This window comes from Diprion similis, chromosome 6 (assembly GCF_021155765.1).
Source record: "Diprion similis isolate iyDipSimi1 chromosome 6, iyDipSimi1.1, whole genome shotgun sequence".
In the NCBI taxonomy this organism is placed as follows: domain Eukaryota; kingdom Metazoa; phylum Arthropoda; class Insecta; order Hymenoptera; family Diprionidae; genus Diprion; species Diprion similis.
In genome coordinates, this window is record NC_060110.1 from 14,260,622 (window position 1) to 14,282,718 (window position 22,097).

General features: G+C 41.2%; 1 protein-coding gene across 5 annotated transcripts in view; it reads left to right on the top strand.

Moving 5' to 3' along the window:
* The first annotated feature begins 3,883 nt into the window (after positions 1 to 3,883).
* Positions 3,884 to 22,097, top strand: part of LOC124407502 (GTPase-activating Rap/Ran-GAP domain-like protein 3) — a 60,251-nt gene continuing 42,037 nt past the window's right edge. Inside the window, exon 1 of one of the 5 annotated variants that reach the window (XM_046883695.1) lies at positions 3,884 to 4,503. In XM_046883695.1, the coding sequence (XP_046739651.1) occupies positions 4,307 to 4,503 (197 nt within the window). In that variant the 5' untranslated portion in view covers positions 3,884 to 4,306. Of the gene's footprint in view, positions 4,504 to 7,288; positions 8,728 to 22,097 lie in introns of those variants that run through there. The other 4 variants (XM_046883703.1, XM_046883694.1, XM_046883693.1 and 1 more) reach the window with 4 other exon arrangements.

Sequence of the window (22,097 nt, forward strand, 5' to 3'; positions counted from 1 at the left end):
TATTTTGGACAGATGATGCAAATATTGATAAAAGTGTCAAAAAAAAATAATATACATATATATAATATTGTAACACGCTATACGAATTTAAAGACAATCAAAAAAAAAAAATGAAAAGAAACCTATTTTGTAACTTCGAGGAAATATTTCGAATGTCTTTGTAAAAGGGTCGTTGCACGTTGTAGGTACACATTCATTTATCGCCAGTTTATGCATTTGAACGAATCGTTATTTCGACAATCCTGCTCAATATACAAAGTTATACATAATCAACTGCCAGCCAACTAGACATGCAAAAATTATGCCCCTTTTTACAGAGAATCGTTCTATTGTCGACATATATTTTTAGCCATTTAAATTTAGTTACTTTAGTAAGGTGCTACTCTGTATATACACTGACTTAATGCGGAAGAAAAATTTCCCCTACAATTCGACAGATCTTTAAAAGGTAATACGAGGTAAATCACGTTGCGAGGCATATGGATTTTTTTTTAATAAATTGTAAAACACTCGTTGTAAATTTTCACTAATTCTTTGAAATAAAATGTAACGATGCTTCTACTATTTTTACGTAAATCCATCTCGAACTACCGAGTCATCTTCTTCCAATTACGCTTACACTCTTCAATCGCTGCGAAAGTTTCACTTCAATGAAAGTAGCAAGAACTATTCAAGCTTGAGTTGGAGAACCGCTCGTAAAAACCACCTTCGACGGACTCAATAAAGTAAACGAGATCGCAGGTGATCGGAAGAGGGTCAGATAAACCGATAAATTTGTTATCACATTATAAGAAGAGTGCGCATCACAATAAAAAAGCTGCATGGCGTAATAAAATGATACAGGCGGAACGAAATAATCAATAGCAGAGTGGAGGTGGCACTGTAAACCTATAACGAAATAATGAACAAAGCCCCGATAAATCAGCTGTAATTCGGTGCAATGGGTAAATCGTATAGATTCATGGATTTGAACATTTCCAATTAACCCCAGCTGTTCTCTTTGCTCGTTTTTATCGATTTTCTGAGCGTGCAGAAATAAGCCAGCTCGCCTAATCCCCGGTGTATCCGGGCTGCTGGGCTCCACGTCGGCTATCTTAACGTGGTCCATTGTACTCTATGCAGAGTTTTTTTTCCGCTCCGAGTGAGGCTAAAAAACATGACATGTTTTTTCGTGGGAAAAGGGTATCGGGTCCTTTATGATAAACTTGAGGGATTGCTATTGCTTCACGGTATCGAGTAGTAGATTAACGTCAGCGAGATCCTCAATCTTTTGAGGCCCTCAGCCCTTCAGAACATTAGAGGTATTAAAGACCGAATATAATTAACGAAGCACGATCGTTTTAGCGGTTTGTTATTTTTCAGGAGCAATTTTTTCTCTTCTCGAGGTTCATTTGTCTCACTTGAAAAGTATTCTACGGTCGTGCACACATTTATCATCCCCTTCAAATGCCTGAAGCATCCGACAGGATGTACCGCGTGTACGCTCGGACGGAATGTGTTTGATTATTCACATTATAAAATTATGTGTTTTTCATTTACCCCGGCAGATCGCAAGCTGTATAGCAAATTATAACCAACCAAAGGCTTGGATGATTAATATCGGTCAGAGGGTCGCACAGAATTTGGGGTGCAAATTAAAAAGAAGGAATTCAATTTTGTACAATAGCTTACTTCGGGACCTCGTGAATTCTGCGAATAATTTAATATGCGAAAACAATTAACCTTTTACTGTGGTAAAACTCTGAAAAGTCGACTTCACGTGCCAGACGATATTTTCGTAGATTTCGTATAATATACATACATCTAAAGAAATTTGTGGTCATAGTTCCTCGACTATTTTCATTTTTTACTGTAACCGAAAAAACAGTTCCACGTAGAAAGGAAAAACGTACATTGTAGCCTGACTTCGAAAATTTAGCATGTCTTGCTATTATTTTTGATCATGATCACTGTTTCGGCGAAGTAGCGATGGAACAGTTCAAATCAAAGTATTGTATCGTGCTCATTTCTGTCTCATTTCACTCGCTATTTAAAATCGTCCTCACACATGCTCTCACACTCGCGCGCAATGTTTACTTATCCGTCTCTACCTGAAATCTCGCCGCTTGCCCGTGTCGCGACTCAAAACAGATCGACTGTGTATTTCATGTACTCTCTACTGTCTCAAAATCATATCTGTGTATCATCTATGTATTCTCTCGCCTCTGTAAACCTCAGTTGTCTAACCGTTCTCTTGCGGTACAGATCGTGTCGCGTATGGTTCTCAATAAAGTATCTCGTTATTGTTAATCAACTTTCTCTATCGACAATCATCATCCCGATTCCGTACTATAGGTAGTTATCGCTAATTTGCGGATCCTACGTCAATGATCCAGAATCTCACGTTATCTCTCCAAACAATCACGTAGGCTACATTTTACTCTGAGTGTTGTGATAATTTGATGTTGGTGTAACAGTAAATTGGTGTTTAGGAGTCATTCACCTAAAACATATGATTCACCAATTAACAAATAAATTCAACGTTGCAATAACCAGAAAATACAGTGCCGAAAATTATAATTACAATAAATAGTTACTCGTAACGCACTTTCTTGTAATTTCGATAATATTTAAACCCTTAAAACAATACCTATCTTATCATAATTTTCTCGCGACTATAAGATTTCAAATCTTTCTCAAAGCAGATGAAAGAAAAGAGTGTATATTAAACTTTTAAACAGATACCCTAAAAAGTCACGCAAATTCACCAGAATAACTTGTAAACGTGTCAAAACGTCGCAAGTATTATAGAATGTAAGGGGCAAAACGACCCCCATCAATTTCTTACCCTCGTCAATGTGATAACCGCACGACGTCCAACGTTGTTGTGCTCCTTTCACTCGAGTAACAAAATTGATCTGAAATGAATGGCTGTTACGCGGGGTGAACTTTACTACCTGGAACAAACAGCCGTGGTTATAAAGAATAGACGGGGTGCAGGAATGAATATCGTACCTACGTGCGGTGAATCATATCAGGTGTTACGGAAGACGGGTCACCCATGAGAAGGTGCAGAAAAAGCGCTTCATCACTGAGAACGGAAGAGCGAAGGATGGAAATGAAAAATCGTACAGCGCAGCAAAGACATTGATAGTTCCTGATAGTGCGCCTCTGCCCTCAGGGCATGTTCATTTCGCTGACACCCCTCGCTCTCAATTACGCTCGTTAATTAGAGGCTTGATGCGCGCTTCATCGCAACTTCTTATAACTCGGTGCGCATAAAATTGTCTTGATTAGAGTTCGAAAAAGTCGTTCGGTTATCAGCACGGCGTCTAGACGGTGGATTATTTAGAACACCCTACACACCACAGGGTGCCGAATTTCTCAAATTAACCCGTCAGAGCGGCGACGTGCGTCGCACACCGAAGTTGCATCAAGGTTCCAGCAGGACCGAGTGTCGTTAAAGGGATTAACGTAAAGCTTACAAGGTACTTTGTCCAGTTTGAGACAGACTCTTCCGATGTCTGGTGAGCCACGTGAAGACTGACTCCTGTCACGTCGTGCCCAATTTCTAATAGTTCGATCGATCCTCGCGGGTGTTTGTCACTGGCGCGTCCTTGCCGAAGTCGAGCAACGCCAGGATCACCTATCCTGATCAGGATTCTATGATTCATTTGCAGGGTAAACGACACGTGGCGCTTCACGGGAGAGCCGCCTGGAATATTCGCGTCGATAGCCGCCCCTCCTGATCACCCCCAGGAATAGCTAAATTTCGTATAGCGACAGGGACAAAAGTTTGCCAGCTTCAGCAGACGCGGCCAAAGTTACAGTCAGACTGGCGCCAGCCCTCTGCCAACACAGCCAGACGTCGCCCACGTCGTCGAGGAAGTGTGGCGAACGTCGTCGCGACCAGAACACCAGTTCCCCTCGCATTTGTGCGCCGAAGCTTCACTGTGCGGGAGGCACTCGTGCGAAAATTTCCGGGCTAACTGGACGAAAAGATTTCAGTCTCCCTGTGTTTTTGACTCTTTATCGATATTGTGCAGTCGTAGCTGTCGAATCAGACGCGTAATTACGTCAATCAACGCACTCGCGTTCCTGGTTGAGATCGAAGTTTGAACAGTACCTACCATCGTTGGTCCCCGCGACGATGGAATGCGGGATCATGCCCACGTGCTATTCGCGAGAACGGTGATCATGCGATTCATCATTTTCGAGCTTAACATTTCTCAGAGGAACTATGCAAGCAGTTTCAGTATTCTTGTGTGACTATTTTTGTGGGGAAGTGAAAGCTACTTCGCCGCGTTTGCTACGGATCTGAAAGAAGATGGACGGCGCCCGATTACGACGAAGACGTCTACGGGCACAACGCACTCTTGGCGATGATGCTTCTTCCCATTTACCATGTACCAGAGAGTCATCGGGTTCGGTCAAGGAATCGAGTTCCACGAGACGGTCAGCTGGATGGGAAGAGCTCATCAGAGTCAGCCTAAAGACGTTTGTCGTTGACCTGGACTCGTGCGTGTGAGTAATTTTCTCATCAATCTCTTTACGAAGAATCATTTCTAATAAGCTACTCGAAATATAGCAAAAATCTATAATGCCAGGGCACTTGGATTCTAACATTTCGAGTTGTGCTAAGGGTGCACATCTACCCGGCGGCTCGAAAAACGAGTCACACTTTGGATTTTTTGTCCACATAACCTATGGGAGAAAATGAACTGACTTTTTTTTGCTTATATGTACGTATATTTCGAATGTGGAATAAAACATCCAAAAATTTATAAACACAAAATCAAAACGGCCGCGGGAAAAGAAGGTTTCTTTTTTATCTCAGTCACCATCAGACGTATGTGCTTGTGTACATTCTGGAGGTCACAGTTTTCGTATGACATCAATAGGATTTCAAATTCATTTTAAACACATGTCTTTCTTGTATATGAACTAACCTTCCCCCAAAAAGATTGAAAATTCCATTTTTTAGGGGTATTTGAACACAAGAGCATAATTCTTTGCTATTTTCTTATCACTTTTTTTTGCAATAAAAAAATACTTTGAACAATGATTTTGACCGAATTTCAGTTCATATAGAAGAAAGACATGTCCTTAAAGTAAATTTGTAACCTTATTGGTTTTAGATGAAAACTGTGGCTTCCAGAATGTACACAGTCTCATGGTGACCTCCGATGGGTGGAGGCTGATAGCTTTCATATTTCCGGGGCAATACTTTAAAAAAATTACGATGTTTATTTGAATATATGTATGAAATGGTCTCAAAGTTTCACTAAATTATATACATTCCTTTTTTGCCAAAAAAATTTATGAAAGTGACTAAAAAAACGTAGGTAGTCCTATATTTCTGCTCTTAAGGAAAGCCGCTATCACTTCTGCTATTTGTTTTTTTATACATTTATTTTTATTGGCTAATGCGACGCAACATCATAGGTGTTTTTTTCAAATAATAACAACGATCGGTTCAGGTTTACCAACTTTGCCTAATACAATTAATCGGGATGTGTTTCATTTTATTAGTAATGCATGGTTTCGCAGTCTAATGGGTTAATGCATTGTTGGAAAATAAATGTCTTCTAAAATTAGACTCAAAACCCCAAAAACCGTTTATCCCTGTTTCTAATCATCAAAATAATTTACGACGAACATTCGGGCCAAGGGCATGTTCGTGACAAGTGTCGCTTGATGGGGAGCCGGTGCCTCAAAGAGCGTCGTGAGCATTAAACGCCGGAAGTCATCCACCCTTATTCCATCAAGAGCATGATAAGGCTCGAAGTGGCGAGCGCTATTACAAACACGTCGCAGTTAGGCGCCTTCCATACACATGCGCCTGCGTTAATATTCCCAAAAAATATTCAACTCACCCATTCACCTGCCTTGCATAATAAAATGCATTAGCGAAATGCCCAATTTATAACTTTCACCTTAGCAGTAAATCGCGAGGTTCAATCTGTATCGAATTCGAAACATGCGTATCTCTTCAGGCTGTTCTGCACGATGAGATAATCAATTAGCATAAATTGCCCAAATGGGTGAATTGGTAAATTGGAATTTAGCCGACGAATAAGGATCCGTCAGTAATTGTAATTTGTCATTTGCCACAGATAGCGTTTGGTGGTACATTGCCAGGGTTGACTGGCGACAATGTTCACGGAAGGGCGGATTTACGATACATCCCTAGTTGTAGGAAGTCAACAATTCTCAACACCGCAATTTGCTCCGCATAGTCAACTATGCCGCCTAACAATCGCGTACCGTCGAAACCCTAACTTCTCGCCGCACCCCGCTAGACATTCTTTGTAGTATAGAGCGATCTACGTGCGTTTGCGAATTCCTGTCATGTGGCACTTCAAAATAGAGAGGTCGAAGCCTGTTTTGACTATCCAAGCAGCAAGATACTTGAAGTTCATAATTTGATATCGATGATTTATCAATCTTCAGTACATTTACTTGAGATCCAATTTAGCTAATCACAGAATCAATTTTTTTTTCAAATACTAATTTTCCGATGAACTCAACGTGCATTTGAAAATTTTCTAAATATTTAGCAACGAAAAATGCTAAGCACAAGAAACACGGCACCAACGTCCATTTAGCGAGAAGGAAAGACGTGTAAAATATATTACTAAGAATTTTCGAAACAAATAAAATGTTGCAAAATTAATTTTTCATCAATTGGTCAAAATTACTCCAAGCAGGAATCATTTGCGAACATTCTTCGAATAGATCGGTATATTTAAGATAAAAAAATTGGCACTTTCAATCGCGAGTGATTCATCAGTGTTCGGTAGCGTGAGCTCAGTTTTTTTCTTTACTCTGTTTGTGAAGAACCTTATAGCTGCGGTTCGTTCGCGGTGTGACGCATGCGTGGGCTCAGCGTAATGGGCAGGATCGGGTGGTTCGAACTTTGTACGTGCGGGTTGCTCGAGGTAAAGGGGGTAGGAGAGCGGAGCTTCAGCCGAGGTTATAGCCTTGTAGGTATCCACGCTCAGTCGCAGCGTGATACTAGCTACCTTCAACAAGTGTGCTACTACCATCTTCGCCTGTTACTATTTAATCGTCGTCCGACTGCCTGACTCTACTCAATATCGAACGAAAAACTAAACACCAATTTCAACTCTAACAACGAACGAAAGTATGTGTTCGCGTGATCCATTTGCCTACTTTTTCCAACACGGACAACGATTCGCGGACGGTGACTCGGCGATTAAAATATCTCGGGCGAAAACAGAGTGATAGACGCTAATACACGCAATAATAATAATAATAGAAAGATTGAAAACGTTGACGAAAATTAGCGAAATTTCATTCATTATACGTTGTAAAAACAAACTCGGCGCTCATATTTCACGAGATTAGTCGTACAGGATGAGGTTGTGATAACAATAAATCAGTTACGCGATTACTTGTATAATATTGATAATGAACTCGGAGATATTTTTCTAAATGGATAAAAAATTATTACACCATTTTTAAAGATCAGACAATTTAGTGCTTCGGAAACAGCTGACTTGCATCTGGTCTGACCGGGTGGTGGGGTAATATCGTTTGGGGCAGAGTCTACATGAGGAACTGCACAGACTGCAGCGCGGTGATCAATTTGAATCTACATCAACAGGTTATCCGCCCTGTGAGAGTCATTTATTTAACACCATTCCTGCCATGTGTGCTTTTCGATACAGATTTGCAGTCGACAGACTGGAAATTGTATCATTAGTTGGCTCGGTATAGATTTTCAGCAGTTACCAGCTGTGAGAAATTCTCCACCCCACTGGTATTGCAGTGCTAATTATCCTGTGAACATTTTGGCAGAAGTGGCAGGTCAATCAATCACCTGTTTTCATCAAGCCGAAATTTCCGCTTTAAGGACATGCTAGGAAACAGTAGGGTTTCCTTTGGATCATTAAAAACGCATTAAGCCAAGAAATCCCTCGACAGTTGACAAGGCAACAGATATTTAATTAAAAATATTATTATCCATATCGACCATTGATCATATAAGTGAACTGCAGACTGCTTGACTAGAAACTGGACAATTTTTCTTTTTTGTCGGGTTAACATCGTCGAAGCGACAGAAGGCCCAAGACTAATCGGTTCATTCGGCAGTGTCGCTCGCTCAAAGAAAAACCACTTGATGTTGAAGAGTGAGATTAAGCTAAGCAAACTCGACATCCATCTCTGTCAATCCTTAAAGATAGAACAACCAGCATAAACAAAACATGGAATATCTACGTTGAGTGCTCAGCAGTCTTCCCTGGCATCTTTGGCTCTTATTTGGTTCAGGGTATACGGAGAGCCAACCAAACCCTTAAGTTCAGACCTCTAAAAACCGAAATGTGATTTCACCAGATAACAAGAATTTACGATGCTTTTATCCAGGATGGTCAAGTTCAACCATAAAATGTGCCATTCGAGGATCCACGTAGTACGTGATGCAACTCTCGCGAAATTATATTATAACACAAACTTGACGTACCGTGATTAATATTTAACCTCAGGCGATAAAGTCAAAATTTGCACGATGAGCTCCGTGAAAAGAACAGCGACCGCCAAAGGCGGCAGTGCACGTCGCATGGGCCATGTGCTAATCGGCTCTTCCCCAAGTGTGAGGAATCTATCTCCAGGAAACATCGGACGAGACAGCAATACCGGTTCCCCTCTCCACGCCAGGTCCAAGTATGAATTGAGAAGTGTCAGCTTTGAGGGATCCAACAGGGTGCTGCCATGGACAACGCGGTGAGTTTTTATTGGGTATAGTAATGTGGAATGTCCTTCACATGAGAAAAGTGTCCGATGTTCATGACCAAATGAGCATAGTGATAGAATTCATTGAACTCTTTTATATACCGTGGTTAGTAGGCACTTAAGTTCATTTTGACGACGAAACAGTCTACGGAACTACCACCTTAACTGAATTCATCGCATATTTGACTGGATGAGCACCGCGGTTGATCCTTAGACTTGAGCTCTTTAAATTCCGCTGTACACTTACAGCCGCATCGCCGAGCTTTTCATCTCCCTCAAAACTCTCGGAAAATTTCGCTTAAAATATGAGCTTTGGCAAGAAGCTTGGAGGGATGTACTTCTTTGTAACTTCTCTGGGGGAGATATACGTTACATTTAGCACGTTTCTTTATGACCAGAGTAATTTTTTAGCACTTACAACGTTGTTCATTTAATTCATCTTCTCTTGTTTTTTGCTCACTGTTCTTAAACTTTCTGCAAATCTTCCACATTGTCGGAGTTCGGGTGAATCATTAGGGAAACTTTTTGGCACAAGATGCGAGTCACGCGCAATCACGTGTGACTTTTTCGAACTTTTTTCCCACACCTCTGGCAACAATGAACCGTGGACGAGCTTTGCGTGGTAAATTATTGTAGGTTCTACTCTCAGAGGTGAGCTTTCAACCGCTAATAAGTCACCCTCAAGGGTGCTTTCGATGACATCAAATTTTCAGCGGCGTGCATCAAAACCTAAGATACAAAATGCTCCTGTCAAGCTGACCGAATAGTTCAAGTCTGCACAATTGTACATACGTATCCATTGGATTGAATACCAGTGCCCGTGTGCCCTTTCATCATAGAAGTCTTAGATACTAAAAGGTTCGGTACTTTAAGCAACTAGACGAGTAGGTAGTTTATCGACTGAAAATTCTTTTTACCAAGTTCCAAGAAGGTCATCGAAAACTGAAATTTCATGCTGCAAATATTTTTCAGGGCTTATAATTAGCCTAAACGTCATCATTTCCAAAGACATTTGAGATTAGGTGGCCAAACAACTTTATGTCACCAATGTCACCATACGCGTAAACGATATCGTGAAATATCAATGATTCTTGTTTCGCTTATCAAAAAGTAAGGAAAAATATAAACGTACAGACGTTAGTACGTATACAGGTCATTCTCTATTGGTAAAACTTCGGTGTTCAACATGTACACATCACTACGAAAAGTAAATAAATTCATTGTCATTTTTAGTCTCTGTATCACAATAAAATAAATAGAGAAATAATTTGAAATTAATTATTGAAAATTGTAATTAAAAACAACTCACTTTCAATGCCTTCCACCGGTCCATCTTACGTTTTGTGACAGAACGGTGAAAAATGAGTTCGTTACTTTGTGAGTTACAGTGTTCATTGCCATTGCCATCGATTCCCACAACGGTGTACATAATTTCTTTCCGCAAGCGATTTGCAGCGATCATTAGTCGCTCATGACGCCGAAAGCAATTACTAAAAAGAGCCATGGGTTTACCGTATTAAAACGTATGCATGTGTACGTAAGGTGATTTCAAAGGTTCCGCAAAAGGTTGCACTGAACAATCTCAGTCGCAAATGACACATAAAATATTTCCTTATAGTTATGGTGCCATTGTGGCATGACCTCGTGTATGTTTCTTTTTATTTCTTCGCCTCGTAAGTTATATACCTCGATCGATCTTTTGCTGTTGACGTATGATTCGAGCCCAGACTGGTTGGTCAATACTCTGTGTACGGTGCCGAAAACGAAGTGAAGTTGAATTAAAGGAAAACGGATAAGAGAAATAAATGACATTGAAAAAAAAAAAGAAAAATATCACCCAGTTTCTCATCACCGCCGTTTCATTCCTAGTACCCTTTCAGAGTTCGTGAATTAGGGATACGGTCAGGTGGCAGTGATTTGTAGCCTGGGGTACTTTGTCGGATCCCAATCAATAGAAGCTATAAGAAAGCTGGCAATAGAGGGGCGCCAATAACGAGTCCTGGTATAAGGTACTGACCAAGCTACGACTAACCTTGGCCTGGCAAGCTCACAATACTTCTGAATGGTTTAAGCATGGTCATCAATCATTCTCTTTTTACTTCGGAGCGTTAAATGTTACACGTTGATATATATCTGCCGTTGAGCTTTCTGGTCTTGAGTCTGGCTTATGGAACTGCTGCTAGTGGAAGTGGGTGGAGATTAAGTCAGTCCCTGATGAAGGGGAAGTGGGTATGCGGCGTGCACGGGGAACACGGTTACACGGAGGTTCCCATCGAACCATCGCGTCAGCTCTGTGTTGTTTAGGCTACATATCCTCACCCACCTGGCACGGTCCCAGCTGAGGGTTGTTTTCCTCGATTAATCGGAAGCCGCTGCAGGTGCGAGGAAGCGACGGGAAAATGTTCAGCCCTGTAATTCCATTCAATTCTTGGAATAAAATTAGCAAGAGTATGGTCACGAGGTTCTTTGGGAAAGCTTTGGAAAAGCTGACGGTGGTTTTTAATTAACACTCCCGATCCCGTTTGGACCGACAACGAACTTCACAATTACACACAATACAGATCCCATCTTTAAACTAACTGCTTAGGTAGGTTTCCTTTGCAAACGGATCCTTTGTAGATCTAAATCTCGTCACCGCGACTAACCTGAAATATCACTAGCAGTAGCAAACCTTGGGGGAACCAAAAACGGATCTTAGTTCCACTACGTCCTCCACTTGGGTAAGCTTTGCTGCCGTATTTGCAGTCTGAAAGCAAATATGCCAACACCCCTGGTCTTACATTATACTTTTCCAAGTGTGCCCAACTTACTTAGCCGTGATTTAATACTACACTTGGTAACCGTGTGTTGTTTTAAACTTTGTATCCTTGCAATGTATAAAATATTTCTTGAGGTAATATCTTTTGCATTGAATATCGCCATGTTTTGTTATACTTCTGAATCAACTTTGCATCGATATTATTCATTTTTTGTTTTTTCCCAACAACCATGTAGGAAAGCTACCGTGCCATTTTTCATTTCATAATTGTCATGATCCATGGAGAAAGAGGCACCGGTATTTTAGGAGAACTTCTCTTCTCTTTCCTCTTTGGAAATTGATTTACAATTTCTCTCCGGCAGGTGGCTTTGGGGGATATATGGAAAGAACGGGAGGGTGACGCGAGGATCCTGAATTTGGAGTCAAAGTTGTTCGACGGCGTACAACTCTACTGGGATTCATATAACATGCTCGCGATGCATATAACGTATAATATACGGGGTGTGCACGCTGATTGCGATTTGTTATCAAACCGGTAGATAGACATTGACCGATTAATTTTACGAAGAATATATACATTTTTATGCTACATTTGTAAGATTGATTGCAAATACAAGTTCTTTGCGAAATTAGGTGCTACTAGACTTCTCTATCTTTGCATCTTGAGGCCTATCTGAAGGTCATGAAAAGTATATTCGTGGGTGGACTTGGAGCTGAGGAATTCTCAACCTAATCTTTTCCTATTTCACTCAAATTATAAATCTGTGTACATATCGTGCTTGGATTGGACACCCTGTATATGAAAGAGGATACCGTTCCATTAGGCCCAAGAGACTGCCGCAAGCAGTTTAAAAACGTTGATTATTCACTTCATCCCAGTTGGCTTCTTTCCGAATTGTCCCAAGACCTCATCTCCCAGAAAAAAAGAAAGAGGCAGGCGGGGGGAGGTAAAACGAATTCATTTTGAATTGAGCGAATCGTGGAGTTTAAAAACTAGGGCTGTGGATATCGGACGCGAAATTGATGGCTTAAATATCTCGCGAGCATTTGGTAGAGAAGCGTTTGGAGGATCTGATAACCCCGAGAATTTATAACCAAGGTTTATACATTTTCATGACTAAACGACTGAACCCCAAAAACCTTTGAACTACTGGATGGAGTGGATGGGCACAGTCGGATACATTGACCACGCTTTGCCAGCAAGCGCAGGTTCAAGAAACTGTGTAGGGGTTTCAATTGCTCGAAGTCTTAAGCTCTTCGATAACCGATCACACGCCAAATTGAGTTTGAAAGTAAATTTCTCGGGGCGTACGAATGTGCTATTACTTTTCGACGGTCTCTCAGCATGCGTAAAAAACGGCAATTGTTCGTGGTATAGAAATAAAAAGCGAGAAAGAAAAACATTCATCCAAGCCTTTCTCATATTTATAATTTCTCGGTGGCTGACAACTTTCATCCCCGTTAAACAATGGCCTGCTGACGTATCATTCACATCAACTTGAACCTGCTTTCTGCACAAAGTGAAAACGACACAGCTGCGCTTGTGCCGGAGCCACAGCCATGTCTACGAGCGGCCGAGGAAATCCATTATTTCGCCAGGAGCGCACTTCCATTATATCTACCGAAATAAGGCAGCTCTCTCATTACCATATCTCTGTCTGTACAACTCCCTGAATCTTTGCGATAGAGCACGAGCAGGACTCGGAGCTTGGTTCTTAGTTCATTCTCAAGGAAGCAAGGCTGCAATACGTTTTTATAGAAGAATTATTATGTTTTTATACACCTATTTATCAGGATGAAAAAAAGTCCAGAAAATATGGTCTCCGGACGATGAATGGGGGTAGTTAAACCAGATGGTTTATTTCGCCGCATCGCAGCTAGGTTAAATCTAGGAAAAACGACAACAATTCGATGATCTACTGGCCGCCACAGTTCAGTGCTCTGAAATCCGATTGGATATAAAAAAAAAAAAAAAAAAAAAATTGTTAAACGACGATCCCGCAGTTCTCGATGCAAGACATACCTTTGTTCGGGTGTTGGACGCTTTGCGGTTCATCTGGGCTATGAGTTTCCGTATATCTATATACATATGTATAGATGGGCTAAACGTAGAGTTATAGCAAGCTAGTCAGTTCCATATGGGTGAGTTTTAATCTCCAGCCCAACTCGTTGTTAGCTGATCTATACCTTCCTCCACATTCGTCTCTCCATTCACTCGACGTGTCTTCGGTCAAGGATGTGCGAGCACTCATACAGCCGCGTGTATTCCACGTTTAGCGAGATACGTGGTCCAGCCTGGTCTGCTCTATCCTCGAAGGGCCTTTAATATCACTATCCGATAGTGGCTTCGACCCAGAGAAATAAATACCCGTGGCCTGGCCCGGAGGGAATATCAGACTTCCAGTTTCGCGGCTTTTTACCCTTTTGCTAGTTCAATCGCGTTCCAAAGTGTTCATATTCTCGGCACGTTCTGAGCATTCGAAACAGATGATACAGCACAGTTCCTCATATGGCAATACCCTTTGCCCACATTTCGGAATCGACGCACTTTGGCCATACTGTCAACGCATTAAATTGGGCTTATCCGCCGCGGGCCGCATCGGGGCGGTTAAATTAAGGTGCTAGTGGTCAAGTTACGAAGACTGCTGTGACCGCAGGGTCAAAACTTGGGATATATTCGGTCATAGTTTTGCAAGTAGCGGTTCACCCCGAAGGGTGGGAGTGTCAACACTATATTACAGTTACAGGAAACTTGAGCGAGAGAGAGAGAGAGAGAGAGAGAGCTTGGGATGAAGTTGTGCTCAGCTCAGCTTTATAATGTCCTTCAAACAGTTTCCGACCAAAGCGAGGGAGCTTTCTGAGTGGAACATACACCGCAGCTGTGAGCAAACCGGCGTGCGGCAATGATATCGCAGTACAAATTGAATTCGAGATGGTTTAAGCTCGGCAAAGGTCTTTCCGTAAGCTCTTCAACCACCATCAGTCAAACAGATGATTTAAAGGAAGTTGCAATGGCCTTAAATATAAGTATGTATAAATCGTTTCGTACGATCATCAATCATCACTGAACACGAAACTGAACTTAATATTCTCGGTCAAATTAAATAACGACTGAAAATACCGAAGGAAAAGAAAGTGAGAAAGAGAAAAAGAAATGTTATTTTAATGAGCAGGACTCGCTCTCATAATCCGTTCAACACACATTCGTGACGGTGAATAAATGCATAATATGTTTATAGCCAAAACACACGAAGGCAAGAAAATAACCTAACAAAGTTAATAATTCATTGGTTTAGATATAATAATAATAATAATAATTTGCACAGCTGTTTTATACCAGAGTACATTGTACACTTTCATAAGCAGCCGTGTACATGCATGAATTTTGAAAACGAGTAAGCCAGATGTTCAGCCGCAAAAACGTTCCTCGCTCAGCGTTGTCGGAGCAGACATTGCAAGAGGCATTCGTACCTGCGGATTATTTCAGTAAAAAAATGAACCGAGCGCAGCACCATCTCGACTCACGGCCACGTTTGGCGTCACGGAGTCCTAGAACTTTTGACCCACATATTACTAATAAATATTCACATTGTTGCTCTCACCCTCATCTCGCGTGTTTCTCCTCGGCTGCTATGAGGACGCCAAAGTTTTAATACCTGTAGGAAATTCCGTTAGCCTTAATCCTTGACAAGTTCGGGCAGATGCCGTTCAGGGCCACAGCACACGATCCCAAACCTGGTCCCCAGACGCCAAGATCTCACGCTGCGCTAATTATTGCGTGAGCTTCACTCGACGTCAAGTTTCGCTGGATTCTCATTCGCTATCACGCAACTCGAACGTATCGAGCCCGCGGCGTTTGGCGTTGCTTAATCGGATCGTCGGTTCGCAGAGAAATTGGGCAGCAGGACGAAGCGGAATTTTTCGTAAAGTGAAAATTGCGTTCCCAGGACTTTTCAATGCGCGGGGGACCGAGGCCGGAGTAGCTTATAACGATCGCCCGGCAATTTTCGCGTAGACTAATCACAACGTGCGTCATTACTCGACCACCGAGGACATGCGAATATGTATGCCACCCTTTACCGAATTGCAAATCTTCCAGTAACAACGTTGAGTCTGTGATCTGCCGCTTCAAAATGATTCAAATACGCTGCCTATATATACAGCGATCTGCGAAACCCGTTTAATTAATGAGATTAATTGAATTGAATGAAATAACGAGATTACGCGAGTGACGCTCCGGTGAACTATTACATAACAAACGTGTCAGCAACTCGTTCTCCAGAGACCATCTTCCTATTTTATTCGTACTCACAAGTAAAACAGAGTTATAATTGAAAATTCCTGAACTGAGTTGAATTTTGTAATCCACAGTAAGCCCCGCGTGATTAAACAGTCGGTGATTACATGCTTCTGACCCAAGTCTGGAATTGGACGAAGATCTTTTTTTTGTCTTTAAGCACAACAAAAAATTCTGTAAGTACATATTATTAAAAAATGTATTCATATATTCTTGGTGTATTACGAACCGAGCCTGAATTTCTTACTTAATATTCATATTATTTCAACTAATCGACTGTCCTATGGACTTTACATAAGTTCGTCGAAGATTAAATTACCGTTGCAAAATATGAGAATATTTTTAAAGTTTCGAGATCGATCGCGTAAAGCTTCGTGCAGCTGTAATATATTCAAATCTATTCATCGATCAATTGAATTCACTCAGTTTTTAAAGAACTCACGAGTCGAGAGAAATATGAATGTCGCGCAAGTGCGGGTTCGAATTATCTGAAAAAAGTGCAGTTCGCTTAGAAAATTATACTTTTTATACCACATTTCCATAAAAGCTGTAGCCGCCTGCGGTAAAAGCTCTACGTACCCCACTCGAAGCTGCACGGATGACGTAGCGAGAGCGTTAGACACCCGATTAGTCACGTGTCCAGCCACCCGGTAACCTGGACGTAATCCTGTCCCACACGGTCTGTTAGGTATCTTCTTGATGTCGAGGAAGAGAAAAAAAAGCAAGAAAAACCATGAAGTTGAATTGGTGCCATCGTCTCTCTGTCTGCATCGGTGTCGTTGTGCCGTCAAAAGCAAAGATTTTAACTTCAACACGTGCTGTTCCCGAGGCTCGCGGAACGGAACGTGAAAGGTAATATACACTCGTGGGCGTTAGCCTGGTCTGCACCCCCTTTCATCTTCCACCCGAGTGGCTAATTGCGGTTGACACCGGAGAATCCCATTAAAGCTTTTTCTTTTTAATTAACTACTACTTCCTAGTATTTCAGGCCTGAACTCACGCGTATGCGCAGCTCGTATGCCTAATTGAAACGAAAACTGGGACCACATCCGGCAGTTAAGCCGATCCCACTAACACACCTGCTTTCGTTGTCTAAACCTACGCATGAACTGCTCCGCACACGGCTAAGTAGTCCGTTAATGAAGTTTATACGACACCTTGAAAAGGGGTATTTTTTTGTTCAAGTGCCCAAGGGAATTGCTCCAATATTAAAAGCCGGAGTAAATTATGTAAGAGGGGTAGGTAATATGAAGTGAACGGCAGGACTTGTGGGGTCGATCAGTCAGCTGAGTATCACCCTCACTTTTTTCGAGAAGGCCCTTTGGCGTCCGTCGCATTGACATCGATGTCGACAGCTCGAGAAAAACGCACCTCAAGAGAAATATCCTTCAAATTTATTACCAAGACGATGTCTGCGGGCATATACTATATGATCGAGATGACAAGAAGAATATTTGCCACCAGGGATTCACAAGCAGAATATGCTGGCCTAGAGGATGTGGGGTTTGCCGAACAAGGGTGCTCTTTCAGGTCATCCAGGCTGTTTTAAATTTCAGACGCGTCTCGGCGTATCAAATGAGATTCGTTATGCTAGACGCGGAATTTTTCGATTGCCCGTTCTTCGCGTTGAGCAAGAACGGGTTTATCAAGCGATTCGCCATCTACCTTTTTACCTCCCTCAGATGTACGGATCCATTGAGCTTAGACATCGGATCTTGAGCACGTGACCAGATCAAGGGACCAGCAGACGTTTCTGGCGGCATTCCGACAGAAGGAAGTCCGGGCTTTCTTCGAATCCCGAGGACTCTGCTTTGGCTGTGTTGGCGCTGGATCTTTAAATCGGGATTTGAAACCGTGAGGTGGTACGTGGAGAAAGAAACATTTTTCAACGGAATCCGAGAGCGCTTTTCGTGATTACTTCGTCTGAGCGACGGTTTGCATTAACATCATCCAGGATACGTTTTTCACGAAACGTGTTTCATTTGTTACCCGTTGAGACGTTATCGAACAAAGACCTTGTATTGTTTGGCGATTTTTCATGAAAGGAATACTTATGCAAATATTGCATTCGCAGGTCGCCACCTTGAATTCAGACCACACTGAAAATTATATGTTCAACGTGATTTGAATGAAATTCTTTTCCTCAATAGCAGTGCCATTACTCGCTGTTTGTAAAATTTATCTTAAAAAAGTAATTGCACTACTAATTCTACACCACACCTATTATGTTTTCCAGTATGTGGTGCGAGGGTAGTACAAAAAAATCTGGGACTAACATTGCCTGGTCCTTCGTATCGGAAGATTGAACACCACCAAAGAAAAAGCCTCGTAATCAATCAGTCACCCCTAAGCAACCATCGAATGTATCGTTTATTGGGCACTCAAGGCACTCGACCAATTCGTAATTACACGATCGATTATCTTGCCGAAACTGCTTCAGGTGCGAGGGTCCGATTACTTATTGTAATACACGTTCAGCGATACTTTCGCCAAAGTCGAGGGTACTAGGTGATCGGATAACGAAATTCGACAACGCAAATCGTGGATAAATTGCAGTTGTTTGACTTCTCTCAACGCCAATCCTATCCTGTGATTAACTCTTCGAAAATAACATTGGCCTACTCTCTGCTGGAGGCTTCTACGTAATTACCGACCCTCGACAGTTTCCTTTCCGGTAAATGTAATGCTCGGATGTGTAATGACAAAGTCACAGTCAACCATTTCGTGAAATTTGCTTACTCTGGTTACTCCGAGTGAGTTCACAAGTTCAACTGTTTTTTCTCTGTACAGTGTCATGGCAGTACAAATTATACCTCTGTGATTCCTGTACGGAGTAATTATATTAAACATAGATATAAAATAGGGTTAAGGCAGATCCCGACACCGCGGCCTTGTCACATTAGTAAAAAATCTGGACAGCGAGACATACTGCAGGCTGCTATATATATTTGGGGACAAAAATTCCCAAGTCGTGGTCCAATTTCACAAGAGAAGCCGCTGTTTCGTTCTTCCCTTTGGCAGGCTTCCGTTGGTAGCCATTATTTCGCGTCATTTTTCCCTTTTCTGACCGTAACGCGATTCCCATGGTGCCTCGACTTTCTGCACGCCCGATCGAGCGGAAGACAGAAGAGCTCGAGCGCTTCCGATTACTTTGCCCGACGAGTTGCCGCTCGCGGTAGCCCAAATCCGAATATCTACACGATCGGCTTCACACGCTCGGGCTATAGGGCTAACGATTCCACAACGTCGACTTCACCGGCATAACGAAGCTATGGTGACACACCAGCTCAAAGCTTGGGTCGAAACTTGGCCGAACAAAAGAGACCCAAAAGAGTGGAAACAAAAAAGTGGATACGAATGAAAGGCGCTTAATCATTCCAAGCTGCCGACATGTTGGATGCCGATCTTGGAATACGTTATGTGTTACATCTCTCAGAGTTCCAACAGCGAAAAGAATACGATTACGCGAGTATCAGGGTGAAGGAGAAAATTAAGTATCGGAAGGCTTGCAAGGAACGACGGTAAATTATTCAAAACTAAAAACGTGAAAAACGTTTGCAAGAAAACAAACCTTTCATGAAAACTTTTACACTTAGGAACTTGTCACTATTTAATGTTTGAAGATCAATTTATTGATCAAGCCTGAAATCAGACTTTGTACATATCGACATATTTGCCGCGGTAAAAGTCGTATGATGATATCTCGATATAGTTGCATGACTACCTAATAATTCAATTTCCTTTTTCTCTGAAACGTTGTCAGAAATCGAAATAGAATATTTCCCTTTTCATGAAATTTCAAACAAAACGTTAGGTCTGAACCATGTCCATGGAGACCATATATTTTCACGGGAATCAATAAAGTATTATTCGTATTTGATAATACTTAAAATTATACTACAATTAGTTGCAAAGTTAATAGTATTTTACTTAATGACTAGCACTAATTAACACCAATTCAAAATCTAAGAAAATAAAGAAATTAGGAAGTTAAAGATCGACCATTTTGATAACTTCGTGAACGCAGATAATTATTTTCGAAAAATATAAATTTTATTTCGGGTCGGGTCGGTGGGTGACTGAGATATAAAGGAATTAGTATGTCGGTTGAGACCTTCTCACTATGAATAATTAATCCTCTGCAGCGTTGAGAGAAATAGCGATCGAATCACCCTCAATAATTCATGGTCCAGGGAATCACGCAGACGTGCTTGAAATCGTCTATTTCGACTTGCGAGAAAAATGATCCGATGCAGCCAGTTCAATAAGACGAGACATCGATCTTCGAGCGGTCGCACCCTTCACTATATTCATATACAAGTAAAAAGAAATCACTCTGATATAAGAAGATCCAACGATACATGAATATGAAATCAGGGTTGTTTTTATACGAACTATTGCTACAGCAATTTTTGGTTTAATTCAATTCTGTCGACCCTTGTTCACAGAGAATGCTATCGGAATTTGTACTTGGTATAAGTCTCGCCTTGAATGATCATAAAGTAGTAGCTATTGATATTTACTTTCGCAATTTAAGCGTATTTGAGACATAAAATTATGCAAGTAAAGTTTGCGCACCGCATACCGCAAATGGGGATAAGTCTTGTTGAAACAGTTGATCAACCACGTTAAAATACGTAAATACCGTATTCCATTCCACGAGGTTCCATGTTTGCATAAAGGAACTCTCCGATCTTTCCCTGACGTTAAATAGTTCAAAAAGTTTTTTCGATTTTGATTAACTCCGGTTCATGAAACCTGTAACAACTCTAGGAATGTACCAATCCAGATTTGCGTATATAATAGTGAAGCCCAGCTGTTTTGCAATATTGTACCGCGTAAATCGAATAGTGCTGAATCCAATTTGAATTGATTCACATTCCGAAAGTGAATCAGCATCGGATTAGCTGCCACGTACCGTCGTCAGTTGATTAATGTTATACTAACCAAGAACAACCACGGTCACGTACGTCACTAATTACAGGTGTCTGCATGTGTGCGTCTAAAATTTCTATCGTGCCAAGCAGAAGCGATCAGTACTTGAATACGTAAACGGTTGAAAATTTAAATACTCAACAGAAATTGTATTACGTTATGAAACGATCAACAATTTGGTATGCTGTATTAATTCCAACCGTAGGTACAAAGCTGAGAGTTTTTCGCTACTCATAGACTCTTACGTGCCAGATTCTGTAATGGCGTAATGGGTTACGGTGATTATGAGTAACGCCAGAAACGGACTCCCTCTAATTCTAGTATACTAAAATTAGTGTAGACATGGCAGAGAAATTCTAATCAAAAGTAAACTCGACACCAGAACAAAGTGCCGGTAAGTCGTAACCATCAAAGTTCAAATTACAACGCTCGAATACCATGATAGATGGTTTCGTAATGACGTTACAGACGGATTCGGTAATTGTACATATATATCTAGTCTGCAAATAATGAAATTTGACGGCAAACGTCAATTGAATTCTCGGTACTGTTCATCGTCAAGTCTGTTGGAGGTAATAGAAGGATCTATGCAAGGGCAGCTGGTGTGTACTGAAAATTTATTAAAGTGGAGTATGGGTGTCACAGATAGGGTGTTAAGGGATTAATTCATTGAACTTTTCATTTGAAAAAAAATATTTCACAGTAAATTACAATCGATAAGAACATAACACTTTTAACTTTAAGAGGTAAAATAGCTTTTTCGTTACATGAGAGCAAATAACCTTTAAATTCTCACATCTAAAGGAAAAAAGCAGTTAAAACAAGCTTTGATTAGCACCCCTTCACGAATTCTTGGTGTTCCGAAAGAAAAGGCTAAAGAGTCTAGGATTTTTCAACTTCATAGCATTTAGACAAATTAGGGAAAATTTTGTGTGAAAGACAAGCTATACTGTTGAAATTTAGCCACAGGAATTCAAAAGGAGAAGTTCGAACGGCCGTGGAAAATGTTAGTCGAGGGCGGACAGGGTATAGAAGTTTCAATTAAGCGGGACAATTATCCCTTTAAATGTTATTCACTTTCCAAGAATTGTGTGGGGGGATTGAATGACCAGACACCATTAAGGTACCTCAGACGCATTCGAACTTTTTGGTCAGGCTATCAAAAGTAGCAAATTCAATTCAACGCTCTCAACCGAGTCAAACTTACTTACATTACAAACTGGAAAGCAAAAGGTATCACGGAATTTTGATTACTATATAATTTGTTTTCCATGGAATACTTCGTGGTGTTTGATCAAATTGAATCGACAACTTTTCCATTCTCGCAACTATTATCACGAATTTTGAAATACGTGATACAAATACATTGTA